Source organism: Nakaseomyces glabratus, chromosome F (genome assembly GCF_010111755.1).
Source record: "Nakaseomyces glabratus chromosome F, complete sequence".
In the NCBI taxonomy this organism is placed as follows: Eukaryota; Fungi; Ascomycota; class Saccharomycetes; order Saccharomycetales; family Saccharomycetaceae; genus Nakaseomyces; species Nakaseomyces glabratus.
In genome coordinates, this window is record NC_088956.1 from 194,265 (window position 1) to 214,146 (window position 19,882).

At 41.0% G+C, this 19,882-nt stretch overlaps 11 protein-coding genes across 11 annotated transcripts; 6 read left to right on the plus strand and 5 right to left on the minus strand.

The window, feature by feature from the left end:
- Window positions 1-24: 24 nt before the first annotated feature.
- REX2 (Rex2p) lies at window positions 25-777 on the plus strand (the record flags this gene model as incomplete). Its single annotated transcript, XM_446047.1, has 1 exon — window positions 25-777. The coding sequence occupies one exon, from the start codon at window positions 25-27 to the stop codon at window positions 775-777; it is 753 nt and encodes a 250-aa protein (XP_446047.1).
- An 854-nt stretch (window positions 778-1,631) lies between these two features.
- On the plus strand, window positions 1,632-3,041 carry SHM2 (glycine hydroxymethyltransferase SHM2; the record flags this gene model as incomplete). Its single annotated transcript, XM_446048.1, has 1 exon — window positions 1,632-3,041. One exon carries the CDS (start codon window positions 1,632-1,634, stop codon window positions 3,039-3,041), a length of 1,410 nt encoding a protein of 469 aa, XP_446048.1.
- Window positions 3,042-3,355: 314 nt separating this feature from the next.
- On the minus strand, window positions 3,356-5,779 carry MNL2 (putative mannosidase MNL2; the record flags this gene model as incomplete). Its single annotated transcript, XM_446049.1, has 1 exon — window positions 3,356-5,779. One exon carries the CDS (start codon window positions 5,777-5,779, stop codon window positions 3,356-3,358), a length of 2,424 nt encoding a protein of 807 aa, XP_446049.1.
- Window positions 5,780-6,507: 728 nt separating this feature from the next.
- ERG3 (C-5 sterol desaturase) lies at window positions 6,508-7,602 on the minus strand (the record flags this gene model as incomplete). The annotated part of the gene is made up of 1 exon (XM_446050.1): window positions 6,508-7,602. One exon carries the CDS (start codon window positions 7,600-7,602, stop codon window positions 6,508-6,510), a length of 1,095 nt encoding a protein of 364 aa, XP_446050.1.
- Window positions 7,603-8,281: 679 nt separating this feature from the next.
- Window positions 8,282-9,226, minus strand: GVI51_F01573 (pirin family protein; the record flags this gene model as incomplete). The annotated part of the gene is made up of 1 exon (XM_446051.1): window positions 8,282-9,226. The coding sequence occupies one exon, from the start codon at window positions 9,224-9,226 to the stop codon at window positions 8,282-8,284; it is 945 nt and encodes a 314-aa protein (XP_446051.1).
- A 763-nt stretch (window positions 9,227-9,989) lies between these two features.
- SPT8 (SAGA complex subunit SPT8) lies at window positions 9,990-11,792 on the plus strand (the record flags this gene model as incomplete). The annotated part of the gene is made up of 1 exon (XM_446052.1): window positions 9,990-11,792. One exon carries the CDS (start codon window positions 9,990-9,992, stop codon window positions 11,790-11,792), a length of 1,803 nt encoding a protein of 600 aa, XP_446052.1.
- Window positions 11,793-12,196: 404 nt separating this feature from the next.
- On the plus strand, window positions 12,197-14,584 carry OSW2 (Osw2p; the record flags this gene model as incomplete). The annotated part of the gene is made up of 1 exon (XM_446053.1): window positions 12,197-14,584. The coding sequence occupies one exon, from the start codon at window positions 12,197-12,199 to the stop codon at window positions 14,582-14,584; it is 2,388 nt and encodes a 795-aa protein (XP_446053.1).
- A 396-nt stretch (window positions 14,585-14,980) lies between these two features.
- On the plus strand, window positions 14,981-15,523 carry GVI51_F01639 (uncharacterized protein; the record flags this gene model as incomplete). Its single annotated transcript, XM_446054.1, has 1 exon — window positions 14,981-15,523. One exon carries the CDS (start codon window positions 14,981-14,983, stop codon window positions 15,521-15,523), a length of 543 nt encoding a protein of 180 aa, XP_446054.1.
- A 564-nt stretch (window positions 15,524-16,087) lies between these two features.
- Window positions 16,088-16,930, minus strand: IES3 (Ies3p; the record flags this gene model as incomplete). The annotated part of the gene is made up of 1 exon (XM_446055.1): window positions 16,088-16,930. One exon carries the CDS (start codon window positions 16,928-16,930, stop codon window positions 16,088-16,090), a length of 843 nt encoding a protein of 280 aa, XP_446055.1.
- A 319-nt stretch (window positions 16,931-17,249) lies between these two features.
- On the plus strand, window positions 17,250-17,906 carry FCF2 (Fcf2p; the record flags this gene model as incomplete). Its single annotated transcript, XM_446056.1, has 1 exon — window positions 17,250-17,906. One exon carries the CDS (start codon window positions 17,250-17,252, stop codon window positions 17,904-17,906), a length of 657 nt encoding a protein of 218 aa, XP_446056.1.
- Window positions 17,907-18,188: 282 nt separating this feature from the next.
- Window positions 18,189-19,670, minus strand: LPD1 (dihydrolipoyl dehydrogenase; the record flags this gene model as incomplete). The annotated part of the gene is made up of 1 exon (XM_446057.1): window positions 18,189-19,670. The coding sequence occupies one exon, from the start codon at window positions 19,668-19,670 to the stop codon at window positions 18,189-18,191; it is 1,482 nt and encodes a 493-aa protein (XP_446057.1).
- Between the last annotated feature and the right edge of the window lie 212 nt (window positions 19,671-19,882).

Genomic DNA, 19,882 nt, shown 5'->3' on the forward strand with positions numbered 1-19,882 from the left:
TGTCAAGAAGTAGTATTACAGTTAATGTTTAGAAGCGGTATAGGTCGTGCCTTATCTTATCTAAGCAGAACACAAGCTAAGTCACAGCCATATTTGCTAAAGCCCAAGTTAAGGAAGATGGAGACTAGCAACACGAAACCACTTGTCTGGATCGATTGTGAGATGACTGGTCTTGATCATGTCAACGACGAGATTATCGAGATATGCTGTATAGTTACAGATGGTGAACTCAAGAATCTTGACACTGAGACCAAAGAACAATGCTATGAAAGTGTTGTGCATTGCCCCAAGGAGAAGCTAGATGCCATGGACCAATGGTGCTTGGATCACCATGGATCCAGCGGTTTAATGGACAAGGTCCTAGCTAGTAAAAAGACCAAAGAGCAAGTTGAAGAAGAGCTGTTAAATTACTTGCAAAAATGGATCCCTGAGAAGCGTGTTGGGATACTTGCTGGTAACAGTGTTCACATGGACAGATTGTTCATGTTGAAGGACTTCCCAAGAGTTGTACAATACTTACATTACAGAATTGTCGACGTCAGTTCGATCATGGAAGTGGCCAGGAGACACAATCCATCACTAACAGCAGTGGTTCCAAAGAAAGAGGCCGCCCACACCGCCAAGTCCGACATCCTAGAGTCCATCTCCCAGTTACAATGGTACATGGATCATTATTTGAAGAGCGAAGAAGAGACCAAAGAATTCGTGGAGTCACAAAATGAGAAAAGACCTTCTGAGGAGCCTATAGATCAACCACAGAAGAAACAATGTCAATAAAATGCTACTGCTACATATATTTTATAGTTCTAATAGTGTAATTGCTTGCCCTTTTTCATATTATAGAGAAGTCAATAACCCTTTTCGACAATATAAGCACTAAAACCAAGAGCAAATTATAATTAAATAAAGCTAAAATATGACCAACATTAGTTTCAAGATGAACCCATCGATGGTATCGCCCACCATTGTGTATTTGGGTATGACATTATGGTGCATAATATAATGGTGGGGTGTGTTAAAAGGACAACACACCTTCCACGTGAAATGTGTACAAGCGAAGTCTCGAAGGGAATAAATTGCAAAGAGTCAAACTCATTCTTCATTCACATTATTTGCAAGTGAAAAAAAAATTGTGAACTGATTGTGATTGTCTTCGAGAGATGATCCAATGGAAGTGATAAATTGTCTCTGTCTCAAGGACTTCGAGAGAATCAGTCACTTGTTATCATCATAAGTGAGTTCACGAAAAGAATTAAAAGAAAAATGGCTGTGTGATGGAGTCATTTTGCTGTAGTTTAACTGTGGGCCATATAGGTCTCCCTTTTATTATTTGCCCTGCTTTGCAGAAAAATTTAAGTGATACTGTGTATGTGTAAAGTGTAATAACTTGACTGTGTTTCTCTCATTAATTGTGTAATTAGCTTTGGATTGGCAGAATTAGTATTAATTTCGATTAATAAATTAGTTTTATTGAATTAAAAAAAAAAAAATTATATATAAAGGTTAGTGTTTTAAATTTGTGAAACAAGTCTGAAACTACTCTAGCCTTAATTGTAGAAAGAATCGACCATAGATTTATTATCGTTCCCGGAACAATCTAACAACCCCACAAGCTCTTAATATAACCAATCATGCCTTATGCGTTATCTGATAAGCACTTGAAGATGGTCAGTGGCCATCTAAGTGAAACTGACCCTGAAGTTGAACAGATTATCAAGGATGAAGTCGACAGACAAAAGCACTCCATTGACTTGATCGCCTCTGAGAACTTCACCACCACCTCTGTGTTCGATGCTTTGGGAACTCCACTATGTAACAAGTACTCTGAGGGTTACCCAGGTGCTCGTTACTACGGTGGTAACGAACACATTGACCGCATTGAAAGACTGTGTCAACAGAGAGCCTTGGAGGCTTTCCATGTAACTCCAGACAGATGGGGTGTCAATGTTCAGACTTTGTCTGGTTCTCCAGCTAACTTGCAGGTATATCAAGCTTTGATGAAGCCCCACGAAAGATTAATGGGTCTATACTTGCCAGATGGTGGCCATTTGTCCCATGGTTACGCTACTGAGAACAGAAAGATCAGTGCTGTCTCCACCTACTTCGAATCCTTCCCATACAGAGTCAACCCAGAAACTGGTATCATCGACTATGACACCTTGGAGAAGAATGCTATCCTATACAGACCAAAGATTCTAGTTGCTGGTACTTCTGCTTACTGTCGTCTGATCGACTACAAGAGAATGAGAGAGATCGCTGACAAATGTGGTGCTTACTTAATGGTCGACATGGCCCACATTTCCGGTTTGGTCGCCGCTGGTGTCATTCCATCTCCATTCGAATACGCTGACATCGTTACCACTACCACTCACAAGTCTCTAAGAGGTCCTCGTGGTGCAATGATCTTCTTCAGAAGAGGTATCAGATCAGTTAACCAAAAGACTGGTAAGGAAATTCCATATGACTTGGAGAACCCAATTAACTTCTCTGTCTTCCCAGGTCACCAAGGTGGTCCACACAACCATACCATTGCTGCTTTGGCCACCGCACTAAAACAAGCTGCTACTCCAGAGTTCAAGGAATACCAAACTCAAGTTCTAAAGAACGCTAAGGCTCTAGAAAATGAGTTCCAAACTCTAGGTTACAGACTAGTCTCAAACGGTACCGACTCACACATGGTTTTGGTCTCCTTGAGAGAAAAGGGTGTCGATGGTGCTCGTGTTGAATATGTCTGTGAAAAGATTAACATTGCCTTGAACAAGAACTCTATTCCAGGTGATAAGTCAGCTTTGGTCCCAGGTGGTGTACGTATTGGTGCCCCAGCTATGACTACCAGAGGTATGGGCGAAGAAGACTTCCACAGAATTGTACGTTACATTGACCAAGCTGTGAAGTTTGCTGAACAGACCCAGAGCTCTTTGCCAAAGGAAGCCAACAAATTGAAGGACTTCAAGGCCAAGGTCGACGAAATTGCCGACCAACTGGCTCCATTGAAGAAAGAAATTTACGACTGGACTGCTGAATACCCTCTAGCTGTCTAAGACAATAAATTTCCTTTATTCATGACAACACATACAATCTTAAACTAATGTAAAAATAAATACAAATAGATTAAAGCACTGTGTATAATAGACAAAGATTTCATTATCTTTTAACACTACCTCAAAACTGTAATCAATTAATTTAGAACGTATATTAAAAATATGTCGTCAAATGCTGGACTTCCATAAATTACATTCTTTGGATTCAAATAACTAACTGGGTTAGTGTATGCAATACAAATTAAATCTTAGCTATCTACAAAATACTTAAGTTATTTAACTCATGCTAAATAATAATGCAAAGGAAAACTGTACTAGTTAATTCCTATTAAATGTCCACCCATTGATATTACGTAGTTGTCAAGAGAGATATCATCTGGTTTACTGCCGAGCAGGTAATAGAACTTTAGGGTCTGAGATAACCATGTGCTTGGGTATTCACCTTGAGTATGACCTTCCTCTGTCAATTTCCATAAACCTTTAGGACCAGCTGCTTTTAAATCTATCGATCGTTCTAGCTCTTCAAATAAATCAAAACCCCTGTCCCTCCAAATCGAATCACCAGTGATTCGATACATATGCAAAATTGAAAGAATTGTATCCGAGGCCAACAGGTGTTTTTGATCCATTTTATTTAGCCATAAAGGCCAATCTGGATGATTTTTCCACTTTTTAGATCCCACATCAATAGAATTTTTATTTACATCTTTCAGTAAATGACCTGGGGATTCCTTCTTTGAAAATAACATAACCCTTCTTGAATACTCTTTTTGAGGATCTTTGCTATTGGCTTTCGTATTTGAATTTTTGTCGTTTTTAACTTTAACAGCTAAATGATGGTCTTTATCTGTGTCCACATCTTCCTCATCACTACTTGATGCTATGTCACTTTTGTAGTATCCACCTACTATTTTCTGTATCTTTTCATTCTCATCGAATATACACCGCCCTTCTTTCTCCTTCATTAGACACGGATCAAATAGAATATGACTAGGAGAATAGCCCTTAAATTCCTTAGATAGTTTATAACAACTCTCGGCAAGCTCAGCTGCTATATGATTCACTTCCTTCCCCAATAATTGGAAATCGAAGTCCTTTTCTTTCTCAAACAGCTTTGCACCATAAATCATCATACTAGCAAAAGAACATGCATCTGATTTATGGTCAAACTGCCTTAACATTTCAATCTCCAATTCATTAGAAGTCGGGATATATCTCGTATATGTTTCGATTGAACTTAAAAATAAAGGTGCTTCACCATTATCCAATTTCAATGGAGTAATGGGTCTGTAAATCATTAAGTCGCGGACGTGCTGCATCAAGCCAAAAAATAATCCTTTGGAAGATAATAACCGAACATCGTTTTTTTCCTGCAGCAAAGAATTGTCCTCCTTTGAAGCTACTATCTTATCTCTTTTTCCAATGACACCATCTTCTTCCTCAAAGGTAATCTCGTGTAACCTTAATATATCATGATTTTTCAACATCGGCATAATCTTTATTAAATTTTGATATAGAGGTATAGTGGTTCCATCAAGTGTAATAACCTGTTTTCTTTTTTGCGTTTTGATTACTTTGTCAACATCCCTCACAACTTTTACCTCCGATCTTGCAAGACCATTCGTTTGCTTACAGAATGCAAACTTATAATTTTCATCAATGGTTTTCAAAATATTGGATTTTAGGTGCTTGCCTTGTTTGATTTCATCATCTGTCAAAAGTTCACATCCAGAAGGATCCACAATATTTGGGAAGAGATAGTTAATAGCAAATTGATCTGTAGATTCGGCAATTGTCTTATAAATATGGTATGCAGCGTTGAAGTATTTATCCTCCTTTAAAAGGTGCGTCAGTCTTACAAACTCAACGGTCATGGATGTCAGCCTTGCTGGATTAATTTCTCTGTAAGGAAATCTATTTACCAATTTCGAGTTAACAGGGTAATCTATTAGCGGCAACCCATTTGGTGTGTCAAAAATTGTCAGAAGGTAGTCAGCAAGGTCTCGTGCTTTGTTCAGTAAGACTTGGTTTTTGGAAAGATCAAACGCGGAGATCATACTCGAAAGCACACGTTGAGAAATGTCTGCTACGTCAATAAATGTTATTTCGTCTTCTTTCATCGATATAGTAGGGTTTTTAAAATTAATCTTAGCTATCACGTTATCAACCAGATCATCAAATTCATTCGTCAAATTCATAATGTGCAGTGTGTCTAGGGTGTCGATGAGGTCAATTGGCCAGTTCAATGGGTTTTCATACAAGTTTTTCTGATTCTTCAATTGGCTATACGATTTCAAGAAGAGGTTTCGTACTCTATCCAGCATATCATGCGCGGCACCTTCTTGTACAAGCTTGTCTGATTGAATAGGTGCGACCTTCTCTGAGCTTATCATGTGTACTGGCACTTCGACCTTATTAAGCACTGGGTATATCCTTGCGCCCATCCTGCCTTTGCTAGTCAGCAGCCGTGGGTCCTGAAACGGATCGATGTCCTTGTTCGAGACTAGTAGCGGGTAGAACCTGTTCTTGTCCAGCAGGTCATCGACTGACAGTTCTTCGTGAGTTCCCTTCGCGCTTGTTTGCAAAGTCTCGACTGTGGTAGGGACGTGGTTTGTCTCGGCGAAGGAGTTCAGGATGTCTATCTCGTTGCGGAACGTGTAGTAGAACAGCAGCACAATGGTTATGGACAGCGGCAGCACGTTCTTCAGCCGTCGGAACAGCGACTTGTGCAGTGCCATCTCCCTTTGAATATATCGTGTGCTTCTATTTGTTGCGGTCTTTATATGCCTCTGTGGAGGCGAGGAGTAGAAAGTGCGAGTCGCTTGAGGCACAAGGCTGATCCCGTGTTTCAAGTAGCGTGTGAACTGGGTATAGTGCGGCCGGGACTACACGGGTGACCTTCTATATGCAAGCTAAGTTCCTGACTCAATTTAGCTTACCACATTTTGAGAAGTAATGCGCATCGCAGATCAAAGGTTGGTAAGCCATAGCTGCATACGATGATTGGTGTAGGAGGGTCAGTACATGATAAAGAGGACCGTTATTTGAGTAAATAGTTCTTGAGTGAACTTCTATTTCATATTGGTATATAAAAAATTGTGTATAGTTCTTGATACGTAAGAGACTTTCATATATAAGCGTTAATTTGTTGCCATAAAAAATAATGAGAACCCAGGTCAGCACTTGAGTTTTCTCTGAGGAAAAAAATAACTCATCAGAATAATGGACATAAAGAAAAGTAATTCTGGAAATGAATGAATAAATTAACAAAAAGATAAGTTGAAAAAAAAAAGAGTCTATAGTGGTTGTATTTCTTTTTCCTTTTTGATAGTTTTGCAAAGGTAAACCATGATAAAAAAAAATAGTAATTGTTCATTTAGTAGGTGAAAAATCAAAAATAAATGGGTCATGAAAGAGTTATGATGTAGGAAAAGTAATGTGTGCGCGAGACACCGGTGTTTCCTGTCTAGTTGGTCTTCTTCTTGTCGGTGTTGTAGACTCTGTCTGTGTCGTCACCTTCCACCTCTTGGATGTAAGCGGCGGTTTCTCTAGCTTGCTTTTCTAGGACCTTCTTGTCCATCTTTAGCTTAGGGTCGAACAGGGAGTCCTCTGGTCTTCTGTAGGAGCCACCCAATCTGTCCCACAAGGTGGTGAACTGACCGTAGTTGTAGTTGAAGTACAAGTGGTGGACGGTGTGGCAGGCGGTACCGTTGACAACTGGGTTGTTGGACATGTGTTGACCGTCGTGGATCATAACGGACCAGAAGTTGACGAAGGTGAACAGGATCAAGTAGGAGATCTTGTGTAGAGGCAGGATCATTGGGTAGATGTGGTAGGACAAGGATTGGAAGTAACCGTCGACTGGGTGGAAGGCGTGGGAGGCGAATGGAGTGCAGACCAACCACTTGTGGTGAGGCTTGTGCAAGGCCTTGTAGACACGAGGCCAGTGCAGCCATCTGTGAGCCAAGTAGATACCACAGTCGGTGAAGAAGATGAAAGTGGCGTACTCGATCAGCAGTTTCCTTAGACCGTGGTGCTCCCAGTCGACATCGTAGTACAGCTTAGAGTATCCGTTCAGCTCTAGCATAAACCAAGGGACAGTCAAGAGGGACATAGTAGGGATGGCAGAGACAGCCAACTTGATCTCCAGGTACATCTGGTTCTTCAAGTATTTTGGATGGTTGAAGATAGTTCTGTCGAAGACGAAAACGTAGGACAAAGAGGCGGTGATCAGGTACAATAGCAGACCGAAGACGGTGACGACAGCCCACAGGGAGAAGAACTCTCTGATCAGGTTGTTTCTTGGCAGCAAAGACGCGTAGGTCTTCTCTGTGAAGTCAAACAAGAAGGGAGTCAACCCGTAGACGTCCTTGTTCACACGCTTCAAGGAGTTAGTGATAGACAAGGTCTCATGCAGCAGCGTAGAGTTAGAGACGATCTTATTCAGAGACAAAGCATTGACCAACGAGTCGTCGATACCACGTTGCAACTCAACAGGCGCAATCTTGGCATACACATCGTCGAAGATGTAATGGTCCAAAGTTTCCAACACCAAATCCATTATTTGTTTTTGTATAAAAGCTTAGTGCTGTTTTTTTTTTTTTTTCTTCTACTGGCTGTAGGTTATCTGAAATGCAAGACAAATGTACCCAATATTTATACTCTTAGCTCTTGTTCTCGTAGTTCCCACGTATAGGTAAAAACCGATGGCTGCACTGGGCAATTATGTAACGGTCGTATGGGCCCAGACAATGGGATGAAATTTTTCACTTCTAGAGAGATCAGCTCTTCTTCCAGGCCTCATCTCTCCTCAAGGCTCTCGCAGCTCTCGAGAGACTTTTCTCAGCTCTAGCAGCTCTCGCTGGGGGGGGGATCCGCAAAGAGCACACTCGTATAGTCTCTATACGGTCGTATACCTTATCTCCGTTCAATACTATACGAAGTCGTATAGTATATCGTTGCAGACGCTGTCACATGATATACATAACATCTATACTTGTACTACTTGTACTACTTGTAGTTGTACTACACATACATATGCTTGTACACTTGCATTCTTATGGTACTTGCATTCTTTACATACACTCGCACTGCATATACTCACACTGCATACACTCACACTGCATACACTCACACTGCATACACTTTTTCTTGGATTACACTATGTTTTTTGCATTAATAATAAATATTGTAACTTGTTATATAACTATATGAGATACCTGCTCTTTCTATATATAAAATCAATCTCTTTCGTGATCTAGCTTGTACAAGCCCTTGGCCTCGTTCTCTCTGACCTGTTTTTCGGTGATACCGTGGATGATCGAGGATTGCCAGCCCTTGGCACGCTCGAAACCGTTGATACCGTACTGGTAGTTCATAAACACCTTCATTAGACTCTCTCTGTCGGTCTCCACGAATGGGCCGTGCTGGATGGTCTGTTGGTCGAGGATCTGGCCACCCATGATGGCAAACTGCGCATCGTCCGTAGCGAACTCACCCTTGACAGCATCACCGTCGGTGTTGAAGAACACGGCAGTGTGCTCTGGGAACACTTGGTCGCCAACACTGACTTTACCCTTCATCACATACATGAACACGTTGAAGTTCTTTGGGAACTCTTGCTCCCACTGTGTGCCGGCCTTGTTGGTCAAGTAGTGGTACATGTGGATAGGAGTGTAGGCCAGGTCTCTGACACTGTCGACACCGTAACTCTTACCACTGATGACCTTCACGGTCAAGTTCTCGTTAGGTCTCACCACTGGGATCTTGTCACCACGCAGGTTTCTGTAACGTGGCTCACACCACTTCAAATCCTTTGGCAAGTCGACCCAGAATTGCAAACCGTGGCACGCCTCGCCGCTCTCCATCTGCACAGGAATCTCACTGTGCACTATACCTTTACCAGCAGTCATGAACTGCAAGTCACCTTTGCCCAACACACCTTTGGCACCGGTGAAGTCCTCGTGTGCAACCATACCGTTCAACACATAGGTGATGGTCTCTTGCCCGTGGTGAGGGTGGTCTGGGAACCCGGCAGGGTGCTTCACGTAGAAGTCGTCCAGCATCAGGAATGGCGAGAACATGCGCTGCTTCATGGTACCAACGGACCGCCTCACACGCGCACCAACACCTTCCTCTTGCTCGAAGGTCATGAAATGCTTCTGGATGGATCTGTATGTAGTCATCGCTCTTCTAATTGTAGTCTTCAGTTTTGGTATTCTGTGTTAGAGTGTTGTGTCTCTTGGTATTCTCCCTCTTCTCTAACTCCCCGAAAAGAAACCATAACCACATTCCAAGCAACCATGGACCCTATTTATACCTTTTCCGAAGTGCACATCTCCCGTTAATCCACGCTACCACTCAACTAATGGTATAATAATAGCGTAATGCTACTTTCGATGAGCTTCTATTGATGGGCTCTCTGGGCCGGATGATAAATTTTTTGTTAGTGGGAACCTTTGCAGAGAAACACCCGCACCACTCTGCCGAATATTACTCTAATATTTACGTAAATCTGTGTTGCCTTACCCAAGACTCTAATAACACACAGAACAGCTCCTACAGAACAGCACACCAGCACGCTCAGTGAGAGAATAACGTAATTCACTAGTCCACAACCACCCAGCACACTCACAAACGCCCGTAGACACTCCCTCCCCCCTTACTAAACTCCCCTATCTCCTAGTGCTCTCAGTGGGCGCCCCTTTCGTCTTTTAGGTAATGGTGTCGTAATTGTAGTGATGGACGGTTGATCATGTTCTGCTTCGTGTATGTGGATAATATTAATATCGCTTTGTACTTATCACATGATGTTTACGTGTAATAATACTTTCTACGCAAGGTGCCAGTAAGGGCCTTCGTCGGGGGCAGCCCACACCGCACTGTATAACAGCGGCAAAGGGCTATCAGCCTTGCTACTGGCTCAATCCAGGGCCACAACAGTACAACATGGACGAGGTGGACGATATATTGGACCAGAACCTGGAGGAAGAGGAGGACGACGTGGACGTGGACGTGGATGCGGATGCGGAGCAGGACGACAGCGATGAGGACGGCGAGGAAGGTGAGGAAGGTGAGGAAGGTGAAGAAGGTGAAGATGAGGATGCCGATGGAGATGAGGATGCCGATGGAGATGATGGTGACGGTGAGGACGAGGCAGATGGCAATGGCAATGGCAATGGTAAGAAAGAACAGACGGACGATAGCGACAACCATGTGGTGCATGACAACGACAAGATCTACAACTACTACAAGCAGATGCGTCTGAACTCAAAGCTGGCGCAGAGCTACACCATCTCCCCGTTTGCGGCTATACCGATCCAGACAGACGTCAACGCTCTCGCGGTGTCAAAGGGTCTTCGCAACTTATTCCTCGGAGGTGCCGACGGGTACATACGGAAATTCGACCTTTTGGGAACTCTGGAGGGGAAAACTACCCTGACCATCATACAGAAACACTCCCTTGCAGAATCTATAGAGTATGCAGGTATCCTGCAGTCTTACTGGGAGAACGAGATCCCTCAGAAGAAGTCCCAGATCACACCCACAGCGAACGGGAAGGAATATATACCGAAAGTGAGCCCAGTGAACTCCCTGGCGGTGCACGACGAGTGTCTCTTCCTGCTGAGCGGCTTGGAAAATGGTGGCATCACGTTGCAAGGTGTACGTTACATGGAAGGAAAGATAGGCCATTACTTCTACCCTGGTGGACCAAAGAGAAACGGCCACTCAAACGTGGTCAATTTACTACAGCTAGGCGCAGACCAGACTAAGTTCTTGAGTGGCTCTTGGGACAAGAAAATACTAGAATGGGATTTGAACGGTACGGGCTCGATATCCAACGAATTCAAAGGTGCAAACTCTGAACTGTCATCACTAGAGTTCAGACCGTTGTTCTCGTCTGTGGTGGTAGAAGATTTTGGAAAGCCCGAGGAACAATACCCAATGCCGAGCGCAGAAGGAGATAATAAGAGCACAATTGGTAATGGCGATGCAGAGGCTGAGGAGGATGACGAGATGAACTCTTTATTCGGAGATGATGAAGAGGAGGACGAAGAAATGAAAGACGCGGTGGAAAACATAGAGGATTTAAATGAGCGCCAAGAGAGTAAAGTAGCCGAACAAGAAGATCAACAGGCCAATAGTAATTCTCCAAAGACAGAAAAACAAGATAGTAAAAGCCCCACTAATCTGTCCAAATCGGAACTCGAGGAAATCTCGAAATCCTCACTCAAAATCGAATACGATGAATCCGTGTTCATGACCTCAGGCTTAAATGGTTCTGTACAAATATGGGACCGTAGAATAAACACCGCACCTGTGCTAAACATGATGAAGAGTTCGACAACTCCACCTTGGTGTCAATCTGCATGTTGGGGTACAGATGGTGACACAGTCTATGCAGGAAGAAGAAACGCGTGCGTCGAAGAATTCAGTTTAAGAATGCCATCCGAACCAAAAAGTACTCTAAAACTACCAAGCATATCTGGCCCGGTGACATGTATCCAGTCAATGCCAAATAACTCTCATATATTGTGTGCCTCAAGAGATAACATAAGATTATTTGATATAAGACAGGCTGAACAGAAATCAAAGTCACCATTCCTTATTGTTCCAGGCCACCATGGTGGTGCTATATCTAACATATATGTTGATCCAACTTGTAGATTTATGATCAGTACTAGTGGTAACAGAGGGTGGCAAGGTACAGCAACTGACACCACATTCATTTATGAAATTGATCTTGAATGAACCGTTTGATGCTTCGAATTGCTTTTGCTTTGGCGAAAGTTATACTAAAAAAACAAAAAAATTCAAAACTTATCTGCATATGAAATGGATTTGAAATTGCATATCACGATACTATGAAAGAATATATCTACTCATATATCTGTAAAACTAATCACTATTACCCGCTATAGAGTTCATCACTCATTACGTCACCATATAGAGTTCTTTTGTGATCGATGAGTGTCAAGCATGAAAGTGTATGGCAATGGTAATATGTAATACAAAAAGGAGTATTCCAACCATGGATCTAATGTAACATTAATAGTACACTTGTAAAAGAATAATTTTCTAATGAATTACTGTAATATCGAGCGCAAATAGAGATCCAAAGTATAATATAGAAGGTCACAAAGTTCATAAATGAAATGTCCAAGGAAAATGTTTGTCTTGTTGTAGGTGACACACCTGCAACCCAATTCCTTGCATGGCGACTGAACTCTGCTGGTTCAACTACTATATTGATTGGACCGTATGTTTCGAGCGACGGTCTGATTGCATGGAAGACGACAAAGCTTGGCGCTAATTTTTATACGCCTAAAGTGTTTACAAGAAATATTGATGAGCTTCCATACAAACTAGAAAACTATAGGAAATATCATACACTAGGAGAAATTCATGCTATGATAATATCTGCGATTTCCTTTGAAGATCTTGCGAAAACGTGCACTGTGCTCTCACAATTCTCAAACGAAAATACTACTATATTTGTGAATGGGAGCTATGGGGTAGAGTTGGAAGAATTTGTGTTAAGATATTTTGAGAATAAATGTAAATGTGTCATATCAATAGTATGTGAAATGGAATGCCGGCAATTATCGTTAGGATCATATGCTCTAGTGAACGATGAGCATTGTTTGGTAAGTATTGGATTATCGTATACTCCAGCATTGAGTAGCAAAAATGAAGTTTTACTGAGGAATTCAATTAGTGCTGAAGCTGAACTTTCGAAAGGAAAAGGATCAGTAACTTCAATCATAATTGATCAACTCAAGGATATAAATTGGGTAGAAATTAAGGTTTACAAACCAGAAGAACAATTAGCTTTGAAAATTTGGGAAGTAGTAATACCGAAAATATCTCTGGTAATTTTATCGATTGTTCATGAAGAATTGGACTATGAAAAAATGTTGCTTAATGACTCTGTAAGAACTATTTTTGAGAACGTAAGTCAGGAATTATTTAAGGTATGTCAATTACAGTGTAATGAGAAGTCGACTTGTTTTTATAATTCAAACAGTGGTATCATTGATAACAATTTAATTTTACAATACTGCATGAAACAGACAAAAGCACTAAATGATACAACATCATCTGAATATCCCGAGTATTTATCTCTACCCTTTGAAGCATACTGTTTCTATCACAGATTAGAGTATCCTGCAGAAATATTGCTAACACAACCAATCAACTTAGCTAAACGGTATGATGTCGGTTATTCAAATTTGAATTTTCTGTTCAGTGTTTACTCACGATTACTTAGTATGTGTGGTCTATCTATAAAAGGTGGAAGAGCTGATAAAAGTCATATATCTTTTTTTGATACTAAGGTTGGTATCTCGCCATCCAAAATTGAGGATTCAAAAGTGAAATCTGTTATAAATGATACATCCACAAAGGGGAATTCGAAAAAGAACAATAAAAAGAACAATAAAAAGAAGAGAAAACTCAAAAAGAAGGATCACCAAAAAGATAAACATGATTCCAAGAACAGTAATGCCGTCACCTCGACTCACAGCCTTCCGATAATTAGTTCGGCATTGGAAGAAGGTTCCGGCATATTACCTCCTGATTTAGAAAATCTATACCTTGATTCTCAGCGGTTTAATCTGATTTCTCCTAAATCTCCTGGATTACCACCCACTTTTAATAAATTTCAACAGCAAGGTACAAAAATAACGACCAATGAGGTAAAAGCTAATAATGGTAGTCAAATCGACCTTGATGGTAAGAACCAGATTGCCAGCGGTACCGAAGTTAAATCTACTAGATCAGGGAGTATATCTACGACAAGTTCCGATTCGAGTTCAGTAACAACTAGTTCTGATGAATATGAAGAGGCTCAGGATATGCTTTGTAGAGATTGTGGTGTCCAACTAAATCAAAATAGTAGTAATAGAGTAAGAGCATGTGGCTATGATGACGTTGTATCGGTTAATAACGAGATCGAAGACGACTCCTTATCAATATTTAATGATCGCACTAAATTCGAAAAATCAAGGGATCAGCTTACTACATTAGAATCTATTGGAACAATCTCGCTGCCCCATTTCTTTAAAAGGTTCACGCCTAATACTTCAGAGAAGAAGAAAAGATATCAAGGGCTATCCTTTGACAAGGCAACCACAATGAATCTTGAATTACAGATCAGACAGAGAGACAGCTTCTTTCTTACACATTATGAAGCTATAGGTAAAGATGCTCCAAACACCATAACTTTAGATAAAGATTTGTCAAGGCAGCATCACTTGGAGCAAGGCCAGCAGTTCTGGAAACTGAAACGACACTACAATATCTACAGAGGCTCAGTGACGATACCTCGAGCTACGCCTTACGATAACATGCTTGAACATCTAGAGCTTCTCAATCGCGCCAATGCAGGCGGCATCCTCAACTTCACAACTACGAGATACGGAGAAGTGGATACTTACTTCAACTTCTTGAAGCAGAGGAAAAACCTAGCTCACATCCTCAAGGATGCCCACTACAGGTTTAAAACTTTGAAGGACAACGAAGTGAAACATATAGATCTATGATGATATAAGATTTACATATTTTACCATACTTTCATCCGACCAACCAATGGCAAATATAGTAAACTTTAACTTATTTTAGCCTATTTGAGTCAACGGTATCATGACGACTCGCTCGTGTCCTCAGCGACGCGTCAACGTAGAAAAAAAAGCGAAAATCCCTTCCATTGAGTGCTTTGAAATCATGAAAACATATATAATTAACAAAGTTCACTTTCACAATCTGATTGATCTACCACTGTTAGGTTGACCTGGGTATATCTGCAGTATAAGAATTTCAACAATAGCTGCTCTTGGCTGCCAATTTTGAAGGAAAACGGTTGGTTTGCGGTTCAACTAGCATTTCTCCTGAGATAATAACAGACGCTTGGCGGAGACACAATTCATAAAAGGATTATAATGAAAGATTTGCTGGATTATTCGTTCTCTATGGAGGACCTTTCTGTTCTTGAGACGGAGTTTCACGGGAACTCGAGTGGGGACACCGAGTTAGTGGATTTTGATGAATTTTTGAACATTGGTGATGGGTTACAGCTCATGACACCTCCAGATGTGGTTACCAATTCGAAAGAGCATAGTGTCACTGGTGACAACAGCGAGCCCAGAGGGAATGCCCTAAAAAACTATCAGATAGAACAGAAACATGCAGGTAAAATTAATGAGAACAGCGAGGAAAATATTGATCTGTCGACATTTTTAAGCCTTCGATCCAAGAATCTACAAATGAAGAGAAGTAAGTCTGCCCAGTCGGTACTACAAAGATCTAGAAGTCGTAGCTATGGCCCCTCGACCTTACAAACTCCACCATCTTCTTCTTCTTCCATGAACTATAGTGCAACTAAGGTGAAGAGAAATCCGTTTTACTCTCCTTCTGGAAAGGTGTTGAAACTAATAGAAAAGGAGAAAAAGAAACAGCAAGTCTCACAGGAGTCCGAGAAATAATCAAAATATGGATACATCATGCAAGCTTACGCATATAACGGAATCGTAATATCTTGAATTGAAATTGAATGACTTAGAAGAAGCTAAATTTATAGTCTGAGGCCTTTATTCCGTTAGCTTGTTCGTTTTTTCACTGTTTTCATGTATGCCAGTTTTCCTGTTTTTTGACTGAGATCAATAATGAACAATAAGAGCAAAATAATGCTCATTCTATTTTAGTTTGCACCATTGGTTATTGATGCAGGCTCATCATAACCTAGTCCGGAACAGTTGTGCATCAGTTACACAATACCTTATCAACAATCATCTCTAAATAAATAATTTGAGTCTCTATGTCTATAAATATTATAGTCCAATAAATGATTGTCTTTAAAAATCTATAATTCTATAAATGTCGCCTACCATTAGTGAGCATACTTTTCATCCGTCATTGATCTGAGGTTATATGTTACTTAGCGTTTATGTAATTTCTTCCTATTATTACAACTAAACTAATAGTTTATGTTTAAAATGCTGACTAAGAGCCAGTATTTGCTACAGAACATGCGAGATATTCTCTGAGGTTCAAAATATGCTGCTGTAACTCCCGTTTGACAACTTTTGTCTTTTATTTCTGTTAAATACCAAAGCTGTATCCGAATGTTGTGATGTAGAGGCGCCATCTCCAAGGTTAATTACCTTATTTGGGTAATCTTGCGAGCTGAAGAGATCAAGCTCTGTGTTGGCCTCCAGCAACAGCTCTTTTAGCACAAACCATTTCTTTTCTTCCTTTTGACTGTCTTTATAGTCCTGCAGTAAATTATCTTGAATTTTCTGAAGGCACTCTAACTGCTCTCGTAGAGACAGTCTTGGTTTGCTTTGATCAGAAGGTGTGTGAGGATCCTGGAAGTGGCTCAACTGGGTTCCCACCAATTCCAGCACAGTGTCATTATCATCAAATAGTTTCTGTTTATATATTTTCGTCTTGACGGTATTAGCCTCGTTCTCCAACGCCAGTTTATCCTGTAACTCTTCTTCATGCATATCCATTTCATCAGGTGTCCTTATGCCGATGCGGGACGGGAAATTTCCGGGAACATTCTTAACCATTTCATAATTTATCTTCAACGAATCATCTACACTGATGATATGTCTTCTAACATTGCCACCAGGTCCGTTGCTAGTAGTATTGGCTGAGGCACTGCCAGCAGTACTCATGGGTCCCAATGATGGTGCAGGAGTGGAATTTCTTGACACATTGACACTGCTAGCCTGAGAGTTCACTGTATCGCTTAGACGCTGTATTACCGATTTCTTGTGTGGATCTTTCTCGAGAAACTCAGGGACTGTATTAGACTTGTAATACCGCACAGCATTCCTTGCATATTGCAACTGTAAATCGTTCTTGATCAGCTCTTCATATGACATCGCCAGAGTTAGTCTTGCTCAACTTTCAATCATACACTAATTGATATACAGTACGTACACCTTGTTATGGGTTGCTCAAATATGAATGCACCATCTAATTTAAGGTCACTATTGTCAACTTTGTTGTTCAGTACAATTTGATTAATTTGGAAATCACTGCGAAGTTGCAAAATTCTGAAAAATTTCACAAATTTTGAAAAAATGCGATGAGCTTAAATGGTGCGATGAGCTATACTATATAGCACTATATATGGCTATTGCTGGAGAGATATTCAGTGTCTTAAGCATCGGCAAAAGCAAATAGTCGCTATTAGTAATTATGGATGAGATAGATGCTCTTTTTGAGCAATTAAAAGAGGTTTCTTCAAAGGAGAACGGTACTTCGAAGACGAAAGTAGATGAGTTGAATGAGGACAAAGTTATATTTGATGATGAGGACAGCAAAGAGAAGGAGTTTCTAAGGATAGAAAAAGAGCTAAGGCGACTACCGAAGTTAGAGACTGGGTTTGATTCACTCGCTCAGACTAAGAAGGGTGAAGTTAAAAAGCATGAGATGGGACTCACCGAAGAAGAAAGGAGGAAGAGAGAGAAGATGATCAAGGATGCTCAAAAGAAGAAGACAAGCGAGGAGTGGTTCACTTTACCTAAGCCTGACGACAAGGCCAAGCGTGAGATACAGCGTGACTTGCTGCTGATAAAGCATCGTGCAGCTTTGGATCCGAAGAGACACTATAAGAAAGACCGTTGGAAGGTTCCCGACAGATTCTCTGTCGGTACTATAGTTGAAGACAAGACAGAATTTTACAGCAGCAGACTCACCAATAAGCAACGTAAATCTACTATGCTGGAAACTCTAATGACCGATGACACTACAAATAAGTATTTCAAGAGAAAATACAGCCAAATACAAGAACAGAAAATGAGCGGTAAGAAAGGTCATTATAAGAAAATGAAAGCTGCTAGACATAAAAAATAGAATATTGAATAATTATTTTCTTTTTTTAAAATTTGTAAATTATACAATTGGGAAATGCATAACTTAATTAGGTCTCTAGTTCATGTTAAAATGATACTTTTCTGTTAGTTGTATATACATAATATCGGGATTGAGCATAATGCCTCTTAATATCAAGCCTGAATATAAAATATTAGTGGTAAAAAATATAATTTGTGCAAATGTAAATACCTTAGTTTTTTTGTTGACCAAGGTTACTTTGCTACACTTCTTTCTTAAATAAAACAGCCTTAAACGGACGAATCAGAAGTTGATTGGCTTGTCGAAAGCGGCCAAGTTAGCTTCCTTGAATGCTTCAGATAAAGTTGGGTGAGCATGGCATACTCTTGCGACATCTTCAGCTGAGGCACCGTATTCTAGAGCTAAACCAGCTTCAGCAATCATTTCACCAGCATTTGGACCAATAATGTGAGCACCAAGCATACGTTCAGTTTCAGCATCGATCAAGATCTTAACGAAACCTTCAGTTTCCATGTTGGTCTTAGCTCTAGAGTTGGCAATGAATGGGAACTTACCAACCTTGTACTTGATACCCTCTTCGGTCAATTGTTCCTCAGTCTTACCTACCCAGGCAACTTCTGGGTGTGTGTACATGACAGATGGGATGTTACCATAGTTGACATGGCCGTGGCCTTTCTTGATATATTCTACTGCAGCAATACCTTCTTCTTCAGCCTTGTGTGCAAGCATAGGACCGAATGTAACATCACCAATAACCTTGATGTGTGGGTGCTTTGTGCTGAATTGTTCATCAATGACTAGACGTCCTCTCTTGTCGACTTCTAGACCAAGCTTCTCGGCGCCCAAACCTTCAATGTATGGTCTTCTACCGACAGCCACTAGTAGTACATCGGCCTGGATATTTTCAGTCTTACCAGACTTAGTGTCCTCCACTACAATGTCGACAACATCACCGTTTCTTTCGGCAGAGACGACCTTAGTGGATAGTTTAAAGTTAAAGCCTTGCTTCTTCAAGAATTTTTGAGAAGTAGCGGCAACTTCACCGTCCATTGAGGCACCGATCTTTGGTTGGAATTCTAAAACAGTGACTTTAGAACCTAAACGGCTGTAGACAGAACCCATTTCCAACCCGATGATACCACCACCGATAACGGCCAATCTCTTTGGAACTTCCTTTAGAGACAATGCACCAGTCGAAGAAACAATTCTCTCTTCATCAATCTTGATACCTGGGAATGGAGTCACCTCAGAACCAGTGGCGATAATAATATTCTTTGCCTCGATAATGGTTTCGTCCTCGACAGTGCCCTTTATGCCTTCGACTGGAGTAACTTTCACGCTATTTTCACTCTCAAAGCTACCCACACCCTTGTAGTAGTTGACCTTATACTTCTTGAACAGCATCTCAACACCGCCAGTCAATTGCTTAACCACAGTGTCCTTTGCCTTTTGGAATTGCTCAACATTGATCTCAACGTCACCCTTAACATCAATACCACGGTTCTTTGTGTCAGACTTGATCTGGTGGTACAAATGGGAGTTGTTCAACAGAGCCTTGGATGGGATACAACCAACATTCAAACAGGTACCACCCAGACTGCCTCTCTTCTCGATACACGCAGTGTCCAACCCTAGCTGCGCAGCCTTGATAGCGGCCACATAACCACCTGGACCACCACCGATGATTACCAGATCGTGCTGCTTCTTGATAGCAGCTAAATAGCTGGAGGAGGAAAACCCACGTCTCGACACAGCTCTAAACATTCTCTCAAAACTTTTATATCTTTTCCCTTTCGGTTGAACTTCAATTTAATCAGTCTCCGCTACACAAATTGATAGCGTACCTTGCAGTTCCTGAATTCCCAACGTACTTCAATGTATTTGGCACTGTTCTTAGCCGCCAAGAACCAGAAACTCCCAGGAGAAGCAGCCTGCCCTTTATATACCACCAGGTCTGACTCCATCGGGTCCCACTT